The following is a 20,187-nucleotide window of genomic DNA, read 5'->3' as shown; positions in this document are numbered from 1 at the left end:
TCATAAATGCAGAACTGGTGTTTTGCTGCAAGGAAAACACATTTTAAAGTTGTGTGAGAACTGAAACAAGAAAATTCTTCCAAAAATCTCCACTTGAGAGGGCATCTTAACTACTTGGGTTAAAAATTAATGACCAGAATAGTGTAATGGTGGCCAAGTCTGGTTGTAGCTGGGGAACAGCAAAAGAGGTGCAGGAGCTCTATAGGGTGCAGCTCTTGGAGTGAAGAAAAATTGTAAGTCTTTAGGATGTATGTTTTTAGGATAGCCAGAAACTGTCAGAAATGTAGGGAAACTTCTCTCCCACATCTCTTCCAATGCTAAGCACTGAGGAGAGAGGAGTACACGGGGTTAAATGCACCATGACTATCTGTGGGAAATGGGAAGGAGAAGACTCATGGGAGTAGTTATTTTTCTTCCTCCTCCTGCAGGATTTGATTCCAAAGTGGCTGGTGTGGTCATCTGGAGAAGGGGCTGTGGGTTTCCTTTGGAGGGTGTGGATGGAAAGCAGTGGTTTCACTCAGTGACTGTCTGGTATTTGGCAGGTGAAATAAAGTTGAAAGGTCCTCAGTAAATCTACAAATAGATTTTGCAGCTTGTGTGAATGCTGCTTGTTTCATCTAGTTCTGGTTTCTTCCCTTCGGGTTTTTGTCCCTAACTTTGCAAACTCTTTGACGTGAGCCTAATAAAAAGACAAGTGAACTGAACAGAATCTCAGGCTTCAGTGCAGCCATACATCATTCCCTGTTCTCCTATGTGAAAGAGCAGTCTCGATAAAAAATTTCAAGTGTTATTCCAGAAGATCTGTAATTTCTGTCATGTGTATTACTGTAGAGTTTCTTGCACCTCATCTTCTCTGCCGTTTGTGATACTGAAATATTTGTGTGTCGTTGAAAAACTCTTATCAAGCATGGTCTTATTGGTGTTACATTTATCTGCTTTTCTTCTCATGTGTCTCCTCTCACTTCCCTTGCTTTTCTCCTTCTCTGCTCATTTACTCCGCTCGCGTGGACATTCATCACCAGTGAATGGCAGCCTCCTGCCAGGTGCCTTCTGACCCCGGTCTGCCATAGTGGTGGCTGCTCTCCTCTTTTTTCTTCCTGCTTTCACAAATCGCTGGTCAGCTGTTTGCAGGAAAGCAAAGTGAAGCCTGAAGGTGATAGACTCAGGAGACTGTTTCCCCACAGCCTGGGGGCGTGTGCTCTGTGACCCCGCAGTCGCAGGAGTCTGTACAGTCACACCAGTATGTAGAAATCAAGGTCATCTTCTGTAGGCTGTTCTGGATGAATTTCAATCAATTTGAAGCCAAGCCCAGAGGATAGCATTTTCTGGTTCAAGGATTCTTGTTACAATTTGCAATACATAAATCTGTAAAGCGATTTACATTTTCCTGCATGTGTATCATTTTAATAGAGTCATTTTAAATAGCGGCAATTTAGTTTTGATTGATAAGAGTAAAAAAATTTATTTCAGACTTCAAGGCTAGAGTGTTGGGGTTCTTTAACAAAAAAAAAAGGATTAATGCAGTTCTACACTACAAATAAGTTTATAGTGAGAAGGTAATGGAGGATGTGCTGCTCTTTCAGGCTGTACTTAATTGGGATGTCTCCTAGGTCTTTAAGCTAATAGTGGCAAATGGCTATGACTGCTACTCAAACAGGACAACATTAGCATAAATTGCATTGAATGTGATCATATTCATCCAAGGCTGAGCAGCTAAGTGATGCTTAGCCAGGTGTTAAATAGGTATGGCTATCTAAGGTTTAGTCAATTACTGTAGACATTTGCCAATTAAAGAGCGTAAAAGAGCAAATCAAAATGAAATTCCTTTCTACTTAGCACCTTACATTGTCTATGCAATTCTCTAAATTGCTTTCTAAAATGTCTCTCCCTAGTCCTATACTCTTTCAAAATAAAAAAATTTCTACTGGATTTTTTACTATTCAGCAGACCCAGTCTTACCCACTTGTGCAGCCAAATATTTTTCTCACTTATTTTCTGGTTTTCTAGCTTTTTTCCAGAGTACTGATTTATATCCAGTTCCTATAACTGGAAAGATCCTAGAGGATCATGTAGTACATGTGCAAATGATTTAAAAAAAAAAAACCAACCTATTATGCAGTATCCCTTCTCTGTAATCCTGTATCAACAGAAGTGGTGTGCTTGTGTTTTAAAGTTTTAAGAATATACAGCTTTTTTTCTGCAGCAAAATTCATCATTCTCCCACTAAACACCTTGCTGTTCTCCCCACTGACATGGAAGGGAATTTTACCAGGAGCTGCGATTCAAATCCCACAGATTCCCTGTGCACACACACCCTGTTGAGACAGAGGAGACTCCAGCTGAATGAGGTGTGATCTATTAACCCTAGGCTAGCTCTGTATCCAGCCAGGGCCTTTTTAAGGGCTTTTGACTTTTTTTTCCCCCCTTGTTTTCCCAGTAAGCTGTAAAGACAGGAGAATGGTAAGAGAAGGCATTTGCCCTTTTCCATAAATTTCTATTGCAAACATGTTACTCAGCACTTCTTCATTATCAAAGGGGCCTGTTGCACATAAATCTCACTTAAATGTTCATCAGCTTCACGTGAGCTGCAGTTGAATGAAGGCTTACAGATGAAGCAACCCAGGAGGGATCCAAAGTGAAAGAAGAATCAGAGAGCAGTCTTCTGGCTTATTTGGTATTCAAGGCTTTGGACAAACAAGAAGCTGGTGCCTTCTGGGCCTGCTTAGGGAAACACAAAACTTTTCCCAAGTTTTACTTTGTTATTGATACTGCAGGGAGGAAATACTCTGGAACCCCCAAAGCTATACCTTTCCTTTCCAAGAGGGAGCATGGAGCACAGTTTTGTTTTCCCAACACGTAGAAATGCCTGAAGCGAGGCTGCAAGGCTCCCACTGGCGTTGGAGGAGCCAACTGCCACCAGCCTGTACCACCATCTCCAGGTCCTGGCTACTGGGCTGCCATGTCGGACTGCTCGTGCGAGCGCATGGGCATCTAGGTGACTTCATGAATTAATGAAATCAGTAGTATTGTTTGTGCACTGTCAGACGGGAGAAGGACGGTTTGTGTGCTAATTTTGATTGGTGATTTGAAAACAGATGGTGTTGGCAGGGTTGCGTGCGATGCAGTACCACAGGTTTTGAAGAACTCAGGTATCCTCCTCTGTCTCAGCAGATGTACAGATGCAGGCCCTGATCGTCTAAAGGTTTATGCATATTCACAATCCACGTATGTAATTAGCTGATTTACTTTGTTCAAGCTGTTCAGGTACTTAAAGTGAAGCCCTGGTGTGTGAGTCTGAAACACCACTGTGAGGACTTTATTAGCTCTCAGTAGTTTTAACTGATGTACTAGCTGGTGTTTCATTTTCTCCAGTAATTGTGCTATACAGCCTTGTTTATGAATGCATAGTTACGCACAGAAATATTTACAGAAGCTGCAGGACCAAGCGCCAAGAGAGGCTCAACGGAAGCGTTATGTGCCCCACTACAGTACTGAGGCAGTGTTTGCTGAGCCAAGCTGTGGACCAGGTGCCCCTGGCAGTGCTTTCCTGGCACCCATCAACACCCCGGAAGGCAGGAAGTGGCATTTGCAGATGACACCAAGCTGGATGGGAATGTTGATCTGCTGGAGGGTAGGAAGGCCCTACAGAGGGATCTGGACAGGTTAGATAGATTGGCCGAGACCAACGGCATGAGGTTCAACAAGAACAAGTGCTGGGTCTTACACTTGGGCCACAACAACCCCATGCAGTGCTACAGGCTGGGGGAAGAGCAGTTAGAAAGCGGCCCGGTGGAAAAGGACCTGGGGGTGCTGATCGACAGCCGGCTAAACATGAGCCAGCAGTGTGCCCAGGTGGCCAAGAAGGCCAATGGCATCCTGGCCTCTATTAGGAATAGTGTAGCCAGCCGGTCTAGGGAAGTGATCGTCCCTCTCTACTCGGCCCTGGTGAGGCCGCACCTTGAGTACTGTGTCCAGTTCTGGGCCCCGCACTTCAAGAAAGATGTTGAGGTGTTGGAGCGAGTCCAGAGGAGGGTGACCAAGCTGGTGAAGGGTCTGGAGGGTCTGACCTACAAGGAACGGCTGAGGGAGCTGGGGTTGTTTAGCCTGGAGAAGAGGAGGCTCAGAGGTGACCTTATTGCCGTCTACAACTACCTGAAGGGAGGTTGTAGTGAAGTGGGAGTTGGCCTCTTCTTCTGGGCAACTAGCGATAGGACAAGAGGACACAGCCTCAAGCTTCGCCAGGGGAGGTTCAGGTTGGACATTAGGAAGAATTTCTTTTCAGAAAGGGTCATTAGACATTGGAATGGGCTGCCCAGGGAGGTGGTGGAGTCACCATCTCTGGCTGTGTTTAAGAAAAGACTGGACATGGCACTTAGTGCCATGGTCTAGTTGACAGGGTGGTGTAAGGGCAACGGTTGGACTCGATGATCCCTGAGGTCTCTTCCAACCTGATTGATTCTGTGATTCTGTGATTTCTGGCACTTCTTCAAGGTGACTCAATGTGAGTGGAATTCCACAGGACAAAGACAAGACATGGCCACAGGCTGGAGACTTGCTGCAAACAGTAGAGGCATCAACATTTCTTCAAGAAGAACCCCCAGTATCAATACAGGATGGGGGATGAAGGGATCGAGAGCAGCGCTGTGAAGAAGGACTTAGGGGTACTGGTGGATGAAAAGCTGGACATGAGCCAGCAATGTGTGCTCGCAGCCCAGAAGGCCAACTGTATCCCGGGCTGCACCAAAAGAAGTGTGGCCAGCAGGTCGAGGGAGGCGATTCTGCCCCTCTGCTCCGTTCTGGTGAGACCCCACCTGCAGCTCTGGAGTACTCAGCACAGGAAAGACATGGACCTGTTGGAGCAGGCCACAAAAAATGATCAGAGTGTTGGAGCACCTCTCCTAGGAAGATAGGCTGAGAGAATTGGGGTTGTTCAGCCTGGAAAAGGGAAGGCTCTGGGGAGACCTTATAGCGGCCTTTCAATACTTAAAGAGGGCTTATAAGAAAAAAGAGGACAGACTTTTTAGTAAGGCCTGCAGCGATGGGCCAAGGGGTAATGGTTTTAAACTAAAAGAGGTAGATTTAGACTAGATATAAGGAAGAAACTTTTTATAATGAGGGTGGTGAAACACTGGAACAGGCTGCCCAGAGAGGTGGTAGATGCCCCATCCCTGGGAACACTCAAGGTCAGGTTGGATGGGGCTCTGAGCAACCTGATCTAGTTGAAGATGTCCCTGCTCATTGCAGGGGGATTGGACTAGATGACCTTTAAAGGTCTCTTCCAATCTCAAAAAAAGTCCTGCAGCAGTCCATGGAGTAGAGCATTAGGTGGCCTATATGTAGGGTCACTACCAGCTCTGTCAGAAAATCAACACGTTGCATTTTGACTAAAAATAACATCTTTGTGGGTAGGATCTGCTCTTTGGCAAGTGCAAAGCAAGTCTGTCTCGTCAGGACAGTTGTCATCCTCCTCTTGCAGGGACAACAGGGTTGCAGGCACTTCTGTGGCAGGACTGAAGTAGCAGCTGAGCCCCCTTGTCACCTGGAGCATCCTATTACAGATACTGCATCCATAACACTCATCAGACTCCTTCTCTCTGCCCTTACCACAGGTCTTACCATTCAGAGAGGTTATTGAGCCGGGCTCTGTGTGGTGGCTCGTTCATTTGGCTGTCATTAGCCTTCCAGGAACAGAGAAGTGTTTGTACCGAAAAGCACGTGAGCTCGTTAAATGTCAGCACTGCCCTCCATGTTGGTCTCCTTTGATCAGAAAAGTAAATTTATGCTTGTGAGAGAAATGAGACTCAGCAGGCTGCCCCCAGTCCACCTCTCTGCCTTTAAAATGCTGTTGAAAATATTCTCATCTAAGGGGTTTCCCACTTAAAGGGCATAATTATGAGTTGTTTTCCTTTATGACCAAAATCTTTGATCCTGACAGTATTCAGTATTTAGCTTAAAGTTTTAATTGTTTGGCTTATTTTTATCTCTGCAGTCCTTTGAGTCCTACCTCCACTGGGAGATAACATGCTGACTAAACACATTTAATATTATCTTACAGGTTCCCTTAAGGCTGTAAATTCTTGCAGTTGAGCTTGGTTCTCAGGTAAACTCTCTGGAGGGTGAGATTTAATGTGGCCTCAGGAGTTGTCCTTGCGTCAGGGACTTGGCAGTGCAGTGGAGGTGCCTTGCCTGGCGTGGTCTCCTACAGCAAAGCACCGTAGCTTATTGGGGCACTTGTGGTGTGCTAGGGCATTGTCAGAGCTACTGATCAAAGGTTGGACCGCAATTTCTTGGGCTGTTACAAATGGGTTTTGCTGGCAATGTGTTGTGTCCTCCAAGCCCCAATAACTTGCTTTGGTGGCTTGGTCCCATCTTAGTTTTTATTAACGATAAAAGAAGGTTCTAGGTTCTAATAGCATGCTGTATGGCTAACAGAAGGGACAGGTTATCTTCTGTGTTTGTGCAACTCCTTGAAGGTGGTGGCCTTACAATTAGAAATCCTGGTATTGTACAGTGCTCCTGGGGCTGTGCAGATTTGTATTTATTCAAATAGGCTCTTGCGCAGTCCAGGCAACTTGGCAAAACAACACAGGATGCTCTTCATAGGATCATCTTGTAAAGGATGCATAAATCACTTGTGTACAAGTCCTTGAAGGAATCGTATTGATTTGAGGTAAATGCTTGTAAATGGTAATAAATAGCCATGTAATGGTCACATAGATGGCTTTCAATGGTATTCTAAGTTAATGCGGACACAGGTTTCAGCTGTTATGTCTGCACTCCAAAAGAACAGACCTTGATCCAGTAATGTGTGCGCAGCAGTCTGCTGCTGTTTATGCATCTTTGCTGCCCTGTAGCGATGGTCACTGCCAGCAAGTTTTTCTTGCATGTAAAGGGGGGGAAACCTTAATGAAGTTATGGTAGCAAATCCGCGTCTTATTGCAGTTAAAATATTTGTAAGGGAAGGTATTTGGACTCAAAAATGTGAAGCCTGAAACTTAGGGCATTTAAAAAATGGCAGCTAAAGCCAAACACATAGAAAACAAGAATCCCAAATGCTTAGGATGTCTGGAAATTCCTCACTTACTGCTCTTGAACCTGTCAAGGTCTCTTCAGAACTCAGGATATTGTATGTGGGACTTCTGTGGGCCTCAGCATTTCCAAATACCCACTGTGCAGATCTTTCAGGAGCATCAAAAGGCAAAAATCTCAAAGGTCTTTTATGTGGCACTTGGTTTCATTTTTTTCCCCATAGCTGCTAATTTTTTGTAAGCCATAGCTGAGCCATACCCCCTCCTCTTAGTCTTATTACTATGAGTCCAGCTAGGAGTCTTCTATTTGCTTTTGAAATATTAAGCTAGGAGGAAGCCCTTCTAAAGCAAGGATTGGCACATGTACAGAACGCAAAAAGCATCAGCTTTTTCCCAGGAGTAAGATTCCAGCTGGAGCTCAGCACCTCCGTGAACTTGCGGTGCAGCAAAAGGGAACAATGTGCCAAAAGACTCTTGCAGATTATGGCCGAGGTGCTTGGGCGTCAGGCTGGAGCTGGAAAACCTCTGAACATCTTCTGTAATAGGCAGCACCTTCCTGGATTATTGCTTTGTGATTTTTCCTGCCAGTCACGAGCAATTGGGTGAAACACTGTCCTTCCCCAGGGTGCCTGCGTAGCACATGCTGGCAGGACAGTACTGCAGCCCGCGGGCTGCGTCCCCCGTGCAGGAAGGGTTCAGGTGGCAACATGCTCCTCGTGCTGCCCCGCTGCCTCCTGCCTCTCTGCCATGCCCTAATGCGTGCCATTGCGTGTTGGGATGCAGTGAGATGGAGGGGGCCCTCCAGCTTCACTGTGTTTCTGCATGGTTCTGTCGTGTGGAATTGTTTCTAAATCTCAGCTTCCAACAGTTTGGTTTTGGTCTGTGTTTGTTGTTTTTTTTTTTTTAAAAAAAGTATTATTCCTCAGGCTTCAGGTTGCAAAGCAATTAAATGGAGGAAAAACCTGTGCCTGTCAGTGAGCAGCCCAGGCTGTGGGCAGCTGCCCCTTTCATTGCAAGGGCTCATTAATGACAAAATCTAGTGCTGCTAAATTAAATACAGATAAGGTACTTAACTGCAGGACAACGTTCATATCTCCTACAGAGCTAGAAGTCCAACTATCTATCAGCCACAGTCTTCAGTTCTCCCTGGATAACTTCAGTGCAAAATTCTTCAATTCACTGGGCATCTACAATGAGCAAAGAAATTGCCAATCCATGCTATGTTAAACCCTGCTCAGGATATTTACAGACTTTAGTATAAACTGAAATATTCCTGTATATAAAACCTGTGGTTGAGGAGGGGAGGGACAATATGGGTTTTTGTCCACCTAGAATATCCCCCCCATCTCTTCATCAGTTGGGGTCTTGCTGGCAATTAGTTACATGTAAAGAGGAGAAGCACTGAGACTTCAGGTGTAAGAGGCTGTTGGGAGCTCCAGCCTCACTTATCTGGTCTAATTCTTGTTAGCTACTCAGCATAGCTCTGCTAGGGATGCAAAGTCCCAAAGAAATCTGGATATAGTAGGAGAGTCACAAAGTAGGACTGGGTTGTGGTTGCTCAGAGGACATGAAAAAGCAGAGGTGCAAGACCAGGGAGCAGAGAGTCTGGTATAGCAAGGATGGCAACCAGGCAAAGCCAGGCTCCTTCCTGACTCAGGATACCACTTCGACTTATTCTGAAGAGCTCCAGCTCTTGAACAGCCTGAGAACAAATAAACGTAACCCTGGCACTTCCATTTTCCATGCTGGAAAGCTATGCTATGCCATGGTGACTAGCCTGTACAGTGCAAAAATCTCTTTTGTAGGGCAGCTTTATTTAACTTTTGAAAAAATAAGGTCATAAATTTAGGCCAATTAGCGTAAGCAAAGCTCAGCAGGTTCACATCTCCCTTATGCAACCAGATCCCTAATTACTATCTGCATATTTTAAACACTTTTACAGTCCTTTGAAATACAATTTTTCTCTAACTAGAATCTTGTATGCTGTTTCTCAGATTTTTTAGCATTTAAGAGCTGCATGTGTTTTCTGGCTTAATCTGTAATTCTCTCCCGACTTCATCTTCAAGAAAATATTTGCATAGATTTTCCCATGTATTTCCAATTGCAGTTGGAATTACAGGTTGTAAGTTCAGAAAGTTGCCGGGCTTAGGAAACTGTAATGAGCTCTTTAATTGTCTGGATTAAGCACTGAACTTTAGATACGTTTCATGGATTTATTACATTTGTAGATCTGCTTTGTCTAAGGCATGTTTTTTAGTCTTTGACAGCTGAGACACACCGCTGTTAAACTGAAGCAGGACTTGCTGGTTTGGAGATACTACTGCTTCTAATGCCTTAGTTCATTTTGCTTGTTTCTAATGTGTCAATTTATTTTGCTTACACAGAGATTTCGCTTATGTGGCAAGAGACAAAGACACAAGAATTCTGAAATGTCATGTGTTCCGATGTGACACACCTGCAAAAGCCATCGCCACAAGTTTACACGAAATCTGCTCAAAGGCAAGTGGATTTAAACTCGGCTGCTTTCGTCTGTTTAGAGGTCCCTGAGTCTAATACATACAACGAGCAATCATACTCAGTGGTAGTTTAGTTTATATCACTGGCAATGGGAAACAGTGTAAAGAATTTGTAAAGGAAAGGACGCGAACGGATGGGAGTAACGGGAGAGTGAGCATTTAGATTTGAGGAGGATGACGTGCTTTTGATTTGACAAGTGTGTATAGAGACTGAAGGTTTTCTTGAATAATAAAGAAGCTGTGGTTTCAAAATGGAAAATGAACACGCAGCTTCAGTTAATAATAAATGGTGATGTTAACTCCGTAAATAAATCAGACCTTGTTTGAATGGTATTATCCTGCAGGACAGACAGAACAATAGTTGCTAATGTTACTCTGCCCACTTGAAAAAATAAATCAGGGAGAAGAGGAGGTTTAAGCTACTCTAGTTACAAATACGAAAGGATCTTAGTTCCTGCTCGTGGTAGCGTTGTCTGTAATACTGGAGAGGACTGTTCTTTTCAGTCCTTTTACCTTACAGATTTGCCACCATTCCCTGGTTATTCATTGCGGTTTTCTTGCATGATCAGTTCATGAGTGTCCTCTGTACGGTCATTTCATGCAGTGGTAGCAAGGCAGGACATCCTTTACAGCAGGCAAATCTGATTGAAATGCTTTATAGAGAGGCAGTTAAACCAATCTACTTGAAAGTCATTTATTCTTTTATTGAGCTATGGTGGATTTGAGGCTGCATCCCCCTTTTAAAAAATACTACACTGCTCATTTTGGTTTTCCTTAAAACATGTCAGTTTGCACCACAGGAAAAGTGGGCCGTGGGGATGAATAACCTCTTCAGTTATCCCTGTGTAACTTGCCCCTCCTCATGAGTCACAGTTCTTCTAGAAAAGCTAGTTAGGAAACCTTCAGGTTTTAAAATTCTCCTGATTTACTGTATGCCTGTCATTTGCTTTTCACATTTTGTCTTCACACTAGTGAACAGAGTCAGTGATGTCAAATTCCCCTCTGTAGATAGTTGTGTAGTCTAAAAATTTTTTATTTTTGCAACACTGCGGACATGGCTATTGAACTTGTGATATTTCACACAAACAATGTGAAGTTTTACACAGTGTGCCTTACTAGAACCTTCTGGGCAGCAGAGTTTTGCCTGAGGCAGTGGCAGAAGGTAGCCCTGTGCAAAGCCTGACAGTTCTGTCCGGGCTTGGGTGCCTGAGGACATGCAGGTGGCAGGGCTCAGGGAGCTGCTCAGGTTGGCCAGGGAGCTGCAGGCTGTGCTTGGTGAAGTTTGACACTGGGGATTGCTGTAGTGGCTGAGTGGAGAAGCCTAGACCTGGTATGTTCCTCCTCTTTCTCCTCCAACTCTCAATTCTCACAGATGTTTCTGGCAAGTCTAGCAGGGGAAAATATGCTATACAGGCTCTACCACAGCTGCTTTTATCTAGTAAGGTTAACATCAAGTAAATGTCACGGTAGCTATATGCAGGGGTATTGAAAAGGCAGTAGAACTGTCATATATGTAACTATGACATGAAACTCCTGGCGTTAATTTTGATTAAGAGAGCAACTGAGCATTTAAAACCGTAGCTAATAGTAACACAGAATAAAACAGGATAGTGTTGTTAAGTAGAGCATGTTCCGTGTAATTCAGCAATAGACATAATCCTGATTCAGGGAAGCACTCGGCATGTGCTAACTGACACACTGGACCTCTTTGCTGAGTCACGCCTTCTTCCTAAGCTATAGCATTTTTCATCGTCGGGGCAGGGGAGGGGGGGGTGGATATTATCATGTGTCCCTGTAAGAGAAAATACTTTCAAAATGTAAAACCTAAAAAAAAAAAAATGGGAGAAATTTGCTAAAAGCATCTTCAGACCAAGTGTCATCTGCTGGAACACTTGTTATTATAACTTAATTGCAACAGTCATAGCATAAAGAAGCAGATAGCAATGCTTCATATATGACCTTTGGAAAACCTCTGTTAGCTTCCCTGGGTCACTTCTCAGTCATATATTTGTAGGGAATAATCATCCAAAGTGGTTATTTTCAAGTGGGATTTTTTCCCCTCTTTTGCTAATATTATACATTTTTGGGGAGGAACAGGTTGCCTTTTGCATGACATTTTTAACTCCAGAAGAAACATAAAAATAGAGGAAAAAATGATACACAGCAGAAGATAGATCAGAGAGGAACATGAATAATGAACACTCTGTGTGTTAAATATTTATATTTCTTGCTGTATTATTCCTCACTGCAATTTTGCTGTTGATAAAAATGGCTAGACCTTTTTTTCATCCTCCATCTTTCATCTATGCTTGGACAATGCTAAGTTCTTTATGTAGTTAAGGAATGGTGAATAAACTGGAGGAAAATTAAAAGTTATTTAAAAAGAATAACTTGTTTAGTCATGTAGCTTCTGACTTATTTCAGATTTCAGAAACTTGGGTTGTAACAAGAATAAATTTATACTTGTAGTTGCTATTGTACTATATATTTTTTTTAAATGCTGTATTATCACTATCTTCTTCAGATTATGGCCGAACGGAAGAATGCTAAAGCTATGGCTTGCAGCTCATTGCAAGAAAGGACAAATGTCACCCTTGATGTTCCTCTGCAAGGTACCGTATGTTACAGCTAATATCCTTAGGGTGGTCCTTTTTAGGTAGTTTCATTTCTGATGCTGCTTTTGACCAAAAATGGAGTATGTTGAGTGGAGAGGTCAGGAGTGTAATCCTGTCTTTAATTACTGTATCTGACTGTAACCTCCTACTGCATTAAATTAAATATTTTTATCTGTTGTGTTGGCAGTAATGGAGTCTGCTCAGTTATGTCAACTGGTGCATTTCCTCTTTCATTTTGAAATAGAAACGTTGCAGAGTCTTACTTATTTGTGGCTACTTGCACATATTGTGCTTTTCACGTCAAAATATCTCCTGACTTGAGACTGCACAAATTGGCCAAATCTTCCTTAAAAACAGAATATGCTCCAGAGAGGAGCTGTAGGAGGACTCCTCCTAGGTTTCAGCATCCGCTCTAGCACCTTCCAAGGGAAGGGGTACAAGTGGGTTGTCATCAAACTTAAGGGTCTTTTGCACGCTTTTACTGCATGGTAAAAGAAAGTTCCCTTTGCAATTCTTTATTAGTCATAGATTAATAGTTGCTATTTTGAAAGTATTCTAGGAGCACAAACATACTTTGTATTAGCTTTACAGGAAATTACATGCTTATGGATCCACCAGTTTCTACTGAATATCTTATTCCTAATCCATACATCAACCTGTGTAATTGTCTGCTCAGACAGTAGTTATTGATTACTCGTAGACTGTGTTTAACATATTAACAGGGATGGTATTGAAAATAGATTCTAGTTTTACATAGTTTTGCAGTGAAACTTAGGTCTGTATGTCTGTATTCATCTATATTTTCTTGTTTTTAATATGACAGCAATATAATGTGACCTTATTCTTAGCATAGATCAAGAATCAGGTGATGCAAAGTTCTCCCTAATTCCTTTGGAAATGATTGAGCATTGTTCTTATCAGGGGGAGTAAAAATTTATTTTAATCAATACAATACCTTCAGAGGACAATTATTGGGTAAACTATTTTATGTTATTGATGAAATGAAAGTGGGTTTCCCTGCTGTGAATGCTTGTAAACAGAAATTGATTTTTGTTCCCATGCAGTAGATTTCCCAACACCAAAGACAGAACTGGTACAGAAGTTCCACGTCCAGTACCTGGGCATGCTACCTGTAGCTAAACCTGTGGGTATGTAACACTTACTATGTAAGTGACTTCCAAAGGACCTTGCATAAACTCTAGGGGCTGCACTCTGCTAGCCAAGCATTAAGTGCATGATTTTCAAAGGGTAGCCACTCTGGTACTTCAGTCATACGGTCAGGCCTGAAGACATCTAGTATTCAGGGCCTCATCTGAACATGTGTTTTGCAACCAGAGTATTTTGGGAACTGCCAAGAAGGTGGAGTTTCTTTCTACGGCTTTCTACGGAATGTGAGCTCTGCTACTAATGAGAAGGGCCCTAGAGAACTGAAATGGTGCAGCAGCTAAACAAGATGCTGTCCTGTTTTTTCTAAGCCAGAGGCACCTGTTTTGTTTTTGCAGATGAACAAAACCAACTTCACAACCCTTCCTTCCATCATCAAATTCATTTTAATAAGGAGTCCAAAACAATCTGTTTTCTGTACTACTCTGTGAAAACAAATATTTTGTTATTGTCTACTTCTGTTAATGTATTTCTTTTTCGTATCGCATTTTCTTCTGTTTTAGGAATGGATACTCTGAACAGTGCCATTGAAAGCCTAATGGCTTCCTCTAGCAAAGACGACTGGATGCCAGTTACCATGAATGTTGCTGATGCTACTGTCACTGTCATCAATGAAAGAGTAAGGAAGACTGTCTTGTTTAGAACACATTTAACATAGTATGAGTGATGAAAACCAGGAACACAGAAACGCTGGTAGAAAGAGTTCATTTGTACTAGAATTCATTTGCTTGTTTTGCATTTTATTTCTTCCCAGGGCTTGTATCATCTTCAGCTTTATTTACCATTTCAAACATGTCCTCAGAAATAGAAATTATTATAAGTATTCATCAGATACTTAAACCCAGTGTTATCCTTTCTAGGAATTTTGAGCCTAAAATGTTGTAGGTTAAGCCCTAAGTAGCAATCCTAAATTCTAAACTGTATTTACCTTATTCTTGGTATGGAAGCCAAGAGTAATATTAAAATCTGTGTTTCACATCACTGTCCTTTTGTAGAGGATTTTCTGTAGGGATTAATACAATTAAACTTTCAAAGAATGCCTTTTATTTGTCTGTTGATGAGGTACTAAACCAACATCTCTACATACCAGTGACAGGGGAGCGTGTTTTGGAGTCATGATAGCCGTGTTGTTTTGTTTCTTCACAAAACAAGCAGGACTTGAAATGCACAATATGCTCAGTGCTCACGCTGAAAGCCTTGGTCTTCTGGTGATAGCCTAGAAGGGGAAATTGGGAAATCCAGCCCAGGACGGAGCACACTGGGTATATGCAGCCAGATGAAAAGGAATTCCACAATACTACCAGTGCCTGCCCCTGCCCCATTTAATCAACTTAAAATTGAAAGTGAAGTTCCACAGAATATCCAATAGTAATGATCAATCATTCGATTCATAACCAGAACGAAGAGGAAATCATGGTGGAGTGTCGTGTGCGGTTCCTGTCCTTCATGGGAGTAGGGAAGGACATTCACACATTCGCCTTCATTAGGGACACAGGAAACCAGCATTTTGAGTGCCACGTGTTTTGGTGTGAACCAAATGCAGGCAATGTATCGGAAGCTGTTCAGGCTGCTTGTATGGTAAGTGACCTTCTTCAAAGGCACCTAATAGCCCTTCAATTTTTCACTACCTCCATAAATAATTGTCTTTCCAAATTTGCAATCGTATTAATTTCAAGACAGAAATAGAAAGAACAGATAAAAATAGGAGTTGGGATTCTGATATATTTAATCAATTAAAACCCAAACATTTTTAAGTTTGAAATGTCAATTTAGTGAACAATGCCCCTTTAATCATCTTCCCTCCTGATCTCTGCAACATCTGTGTTAAGTTAGAAATCTTTTGTTTCACTACACAAGTTATCTAATGCTGGAAAAACATTTTGCTCAGAGCTGTGTTATACAACCCAGTGACAATGTAGTGAAAATAATCCTTGTTCAAGAATAGTTGAACCCAGAAAACTTATTTTTCAGTTTTCAAAGGGCTGTTTGTACGATTTAGTATCTGTCATGTGCTAATGAACAGTTTCTGCTCACAGATTGACAGACCAGTGTCGCATTAACTTCAGCTCGGCTGTCTGTCACAGCAAAAATGGAGATTTGACTATATTTCATGAGAAGGTATTAGAAGTGTATTTAAAATGCTCTGTGAAAGTACTGGATACAGTAAGGATTGCAGAATGCTTTTGCTTTGTTGCAGTTACGGTATCAGAAGTGCTTAGTAGCCAGACCTCCCTCACAGAAAGTTCGACCGCCCCCACCTCCTGCGGACTCAGTGACTAGAAGAGTTACAACTAACGTAAAAAGAGGAGTGCTGTCCCTCATTGACACTTTGAAACAGAAACGCCCGGTCACTGAGATGCCATAGCTGCATAAGAGAGAAGATTCTCCTAATATTTAACTGAAGATAACAGAAGCTACACTAAGGAAAATGAACTGACGATGTCTGGCCTTCCATTTCAAATTGCTGATGCTTTGTCTTCTGAGAATTTACCCTTATCGAAACAATGTTAGACAAGCATGTTCTCTCATTCTTGCCACCATCGTGTGATATGAAAAGAAGCATGAATAATTTTTTTGCTGTCGGTGAGTTACATCATGAGCAATGGAAGGTCTGTGTGACTGTAAATACATGAACATTACCTAAACTCACACAAAAAAAAGAATATGGCCACGTCCCTCCCAGTGAACTCACACTGAAGTCCTTGGAGTGAACGATGCCCGAGTTGATAGTTTCACCGTCTTGAGCTGGATTTGTCACCACCCAATCTTAAATTCTATAGCACTTGGCTCTGTTTTCAACACTGGAGTAGGTACCAAGTATTAGCTCCCATTCAATTACTGTAGATTAAATACCAAGTTTTATTTTTTACAGAACTACACCTGTTAGTTTTAAATTGTTTGTCAGCATTGGTCTAGCAGCCACTTTAACATCTCCATGACATGCTTTTGAATCGTAGTGTCATCATTTAATCTCCTGGTTATACATTATGGTCTTAGAGAAGAATCATGTTTAATACCAAACCAATGCTGAAAAATGCAGAAGTGTTTTCAGTAATTGAGTCACAGGGTGATCCACTGAAGCTTTTCAGCTTTATACAAATGTACCTGTTGGCTGTTAAATTTATTCTCCTAAATCTGTCATTAATTCATCAAAAATACCATTTGTTTCATGCAGGGCTCATACCAATCAGGAGTAAGAAAGAACTAGTCAGTAATTCTACTGTCTTAAAATCTTGCCAAGACTAAAACGTTCCCTACCTTATCCATCTGATGAAGTGTTCAATTTAGCATCTGGTTGCACAGTTCCCCCTTCACCTCAGTGTTTGTTGCTGAATACTTCACATGCCACAAAAAGAACAATCATGTTTCTCGTTATTTACAAAATTCCGTGAAATTTCTTTTAACGCTCTTGTGACAAAAGAAGAAGAGACTTGTTTTCTAAAAGGATAGTGCTTCAGGTGGTACAATTTTGATTTCAATGCTTTTGCTCCAAAGGCTTCATCTAATTGCTTTGATCTACACACAACTGCAGATCCTGACAGTATCAGCCCAGTATTGCCCCTTAAAACTGTACCTCCAGCTAATTTTCAAATGCAGTTATGCATCTTGAGTCTCTCCCTTTTCCAGCTTCTGTCTAGACCTGCAGATTGGTACAAATATTGGAAATGGAACATGAAAGGTATTTTTAACTAGCATTAAAAATGTTTTGCCTCCATTTATAGATATGTTCCAAACTGTAACTGTCTCCCAAGTCTGCAAATCTGGTCATACTGCAATTTTAAAAGAACATTGTCAAGGTTGTTATTACAAGAACTCACTTTTTATTTTACTCTGCCAGAGACTGGTATAAACAAACTATTCTCTTTTTATTTCCTTCTTTAAAGAAATTAATGGCAACACCTGGGCAAAGCAGCTTAGGAACACAAGGGGAAAAGAATGATGATTCAAGAAGTTTCTGCATTGAAGAATGCAGAAAAATCATTAAACTAAACTAAGCCTGATGCATGAGCAAGTGTTAGGTGAAGGCTCGCTGTGCAACTGTTGTTAATTAAATTTAGCTCTCTGGAACACCCACTGAAGAGCTGATCCTCCACCGATGGCAAATCTCTTTATGACCGCGATTCTGCACCCCAGGCACTGCAGCAATTGTTTCCCCTCCCAAGCCTCACATCCCTGCCACCTCCTTTGCACCAGCTCTGTTGCTTGTACAGCTGGAGAAGTTGCTTACGCCAAGTAGGCAGGGAGAACGCGTAGCCGAGGTGAGGGGACACAAACCCTTTTAGCAGTAGCAAGGGTTTAAAGTGACCATAAAGCCTGATCGCAAAGCATGGAGATGGCAGGCTTGCATACATGCTTGTTTAGTTTCTAGTATTGATCCCCGTGACGCCTGCTAGGAGCAGTGTGAAAACTCACTTCCTATCATGACTGCCATCAAATTGTGGTGGCTAACAATGTGTACCCTTAGGTAGGATCGTGAAGTTGAGAGAGAAAAGTTTCCTTCTTTGTCATCACGCTAGTGATTCAAACTTTGACTTTATTTTATTTTAAATTACAGAAAATACTTTGACAGTGTCTTTAAAGTTCTAGCTGGAAACGCCAGGATTTGGGATTTGCAACTGTTCTACAACAGTGAATTTTAAACAGTATAGTTAAATTTTGTAGTTGCATCTGCACAGTGCTGATTCTCCTCAAGAGAGATCCGGACTCTCTTTAAACTAAACCAACACTTGGCGAACAGCAGCGTAAAGGTGGTTCTCCATATGTGTTGTCAAGGCTATGAACATCTAGTTAGCTTTCACTAGCAGAGCGTGCAATTGCAGGGAGGGCTGAGGAGAAGACGGAAGGGTGTTTGAAAAGCCGTAGGTCACTTGCCAATACATGTTTTAAGAGTTTTGTGTCTTTTAACAAAATGTTGTTGATTTTGCAAATATTTAAGTAGTGCGCTTAATGGTCTGACTATATGTGGCCTTTTTGCTTCAGTAGAGCACCTTATTCTCCAAAAGATTAAATATACACCCAGGTGTTTGCAGCATCAGAGCCTAATACTGCGAAGCCAGTTATCTTTTGTTAAACAATGTTAAGACACTCTTTTTACCATTGCCAAAAAAGTATGTATGGGGTATGTGTGTTTGAGCAACTGCCACTGTTTTAGTTGACGTTACAGCGACCGTTCGGTTACCTATGCATTTTTTTTGTAATACCTAGTGATTCTGTAGGCAGGCAGCCATGTTCACTATGCCTTGTATGTCTGATGCCATATTTTAAATTAACCTGTTAAATACAGCTTAAAATATTTTTATTTTATTTATTCTATTTTTACTGAAATATCCTGCATTATTATGTTGATGTATTGTCTTTACTGGACGTGCTCTTGTAACATTCTCCACTCTGTATACTATAGGTTGCCTAAAAAAAGGCAGGGTTTGTAATTATTTGTAGTCACATTTTTATCGAAGTCTGTAGAAAAATCATGTAAAGCAAAGCTAATTTCTTAATCTTTTCAATGCAAGTAGTAAGTTAGAGGTAAGTATCACACGTCAGTCCTGTCATTATTATGCTCCCTTGCAGAAGCAAGGAGATGTATATTCAGAGTCAAGGACTAAGAGATAAAAGCCTTTCTTTTGAAATCTGCAGTGCTGGCTGTAGGTTTTATTTAAGCCACTTACTGTTTCATTTGAAGGGGAGCAAGGGGGCATGGGACGTACAAGGCTACGGAGGCCTCCTACAGGGTCGTTAAACAGGAGTAACAAAAACTGTGTGGAAGGGCACAGAATCCATTCACGGGGAAATGAGTTTTTAGTGATGTACTTCGTGTGCAGAGTCACCTGTACCTGTTGGAACAACACGCCCTTTCATGACAGAGGAAGAAAAGCTGTGGAGTATCCAATAGCTTACGCCAGTTCTGCGTCACTAAGAGTTCTACATCCCTTTTCTTTTAATTTTATCAAGCATTTCATAGATAATTTAACTAGGATCTAAAATTGTTAGTAAATCACCCATGGAAAAGAGAACTTTCTTATTTCAACAGCTAATATGGGCTCAGCCTTTCAGCATTACCATTAACCCCATTACTCCCCTCTTGGGCAGGTTAAGTAATACATTGCTAAAACTTGTGCTGTGCAGTCAGCAAAAGCAGGTCTCATTTATTTTCACAGCAGTAAGAAAGAAGGAAACACACCCCCTGTTTATTAGCAGAGCTCAGTCTTACATAAAGCACCTGACTGACATTGAAAAGGACAATTTTCCTGCTGTTGACCACTTCTCCACACTTAAATGTAATCTGTTCTGAGAATAAATTTAGCTGCATAAAATGATTGTCTCACCTGTTACTGGTCCATGAAACTGGGAAATTAATTCTTTTTATCCAAATTGTGGTTGAGGGGAGGGAAAACCATACGGGGGATTTAGAGGCAACAGCAGTACAATGGACACTTGTATCTGGAAAGCTGAATCAACAATTTCTGGTTGAAAATTACGAATAGGTAACTGGATTAAAGAAAATTAGTTACGGAATATACAGTTTTACTGTAAAAAATAATCACGTGTTTGAGCATACAGGCTGCTACCTACAAGCCGTCTGAAGTCAGTCGCAGATGCTGCCACCATGTGATGTTCGGTGCATACAAAGCAAGCTGCTGACCTGCAGAATCAAAATCTTCACTACCAGCTCTTTGATATTCTTGGTAAGACACCAAGATTTGAATTGGTTTAGCCTCCGTTACACTTCAAAGACACAAACTCCTGAAAGCAAGATTAGGCCGATTGTGGGACATCATGATGTGTATTACATAAGTAGCCCAGAAATTCTGTCATCAGACAAATATATGTTCTTTTAGAAGTAATGATACAGATTTTTATTTAAAA

At 41.7% G+C, this 20,187-nt stretch overlaps 1 protein-coding gene across 11 annotated transcripts in view; it reads left to right on the top strand.

The window, feature by feature from the left end:
• Positions 1 to 19,634, top strand: part of APBB2 (amyloid beta precursor protein binding family B member 2) — a 215,238-nt gene extending 195,604 nt beyond the window's left edge. For 9 of the 11 annotated variants that reach the window (XM_068402953.1, XM_068402950.1, XM_068402956.1 and 6 more), the window contains 6 exons: positions 9,413 to 9,527; positions 12,069 to 12,156; positions 13,224 to 13,307; positions 13,827 to 13,942; positions 14,722 to 14,901; positions 15,521 to 19,634. In XM_068402953.1, coding sequence (XP_068259054.1) covers positions 9,413 to 9,527; positions 12,069 to 12,156; positions 13,224 to 13,307; positions 13,827 to 13,942; positions 14,722 to 14,901; positions 15,521 to 15,688 — 751 coding nt within the window. In that variant the 3' untranslated portion in view covers positions 15,689 to 19,634. The remainder of the gene's footprint in view (positions 1 to 9,412; positions 9,528 to 12,068; positions 12,157 to 13,223; positions 13,308 to 13,826; positions 13,943 to 14,721; positions 14,902 to 15,520) is intronic. The other 2 variants (XM_068402954.1, XM_068402957.1) reach the window with 1 other exon arrangement.
• The last annotated feature ends 553 nt before the right edge of the window (positions 19,635 to 20,187 follow it).

Source organism: Nyctibius grandis, chromosome 6, assembly GCF_013368605.1.
Source record: "Nyctibius grandis isolate bNycGra1 chromosome 6, bNycGra1.pri, whole genome shotgun sequence".
NCBI classification, from domain to species: Eukaryota; Metazoa; Chordata; class Aves; order Nyctibiiformes; family Nyctibiidae; genus Nyctibius; species Nyctibius grandis.
The sequence above is the reverse complement of the archived record's forward strand: the minus strand, read 5'-3'. Positions and strand labels throughout refer to the sequence as shown.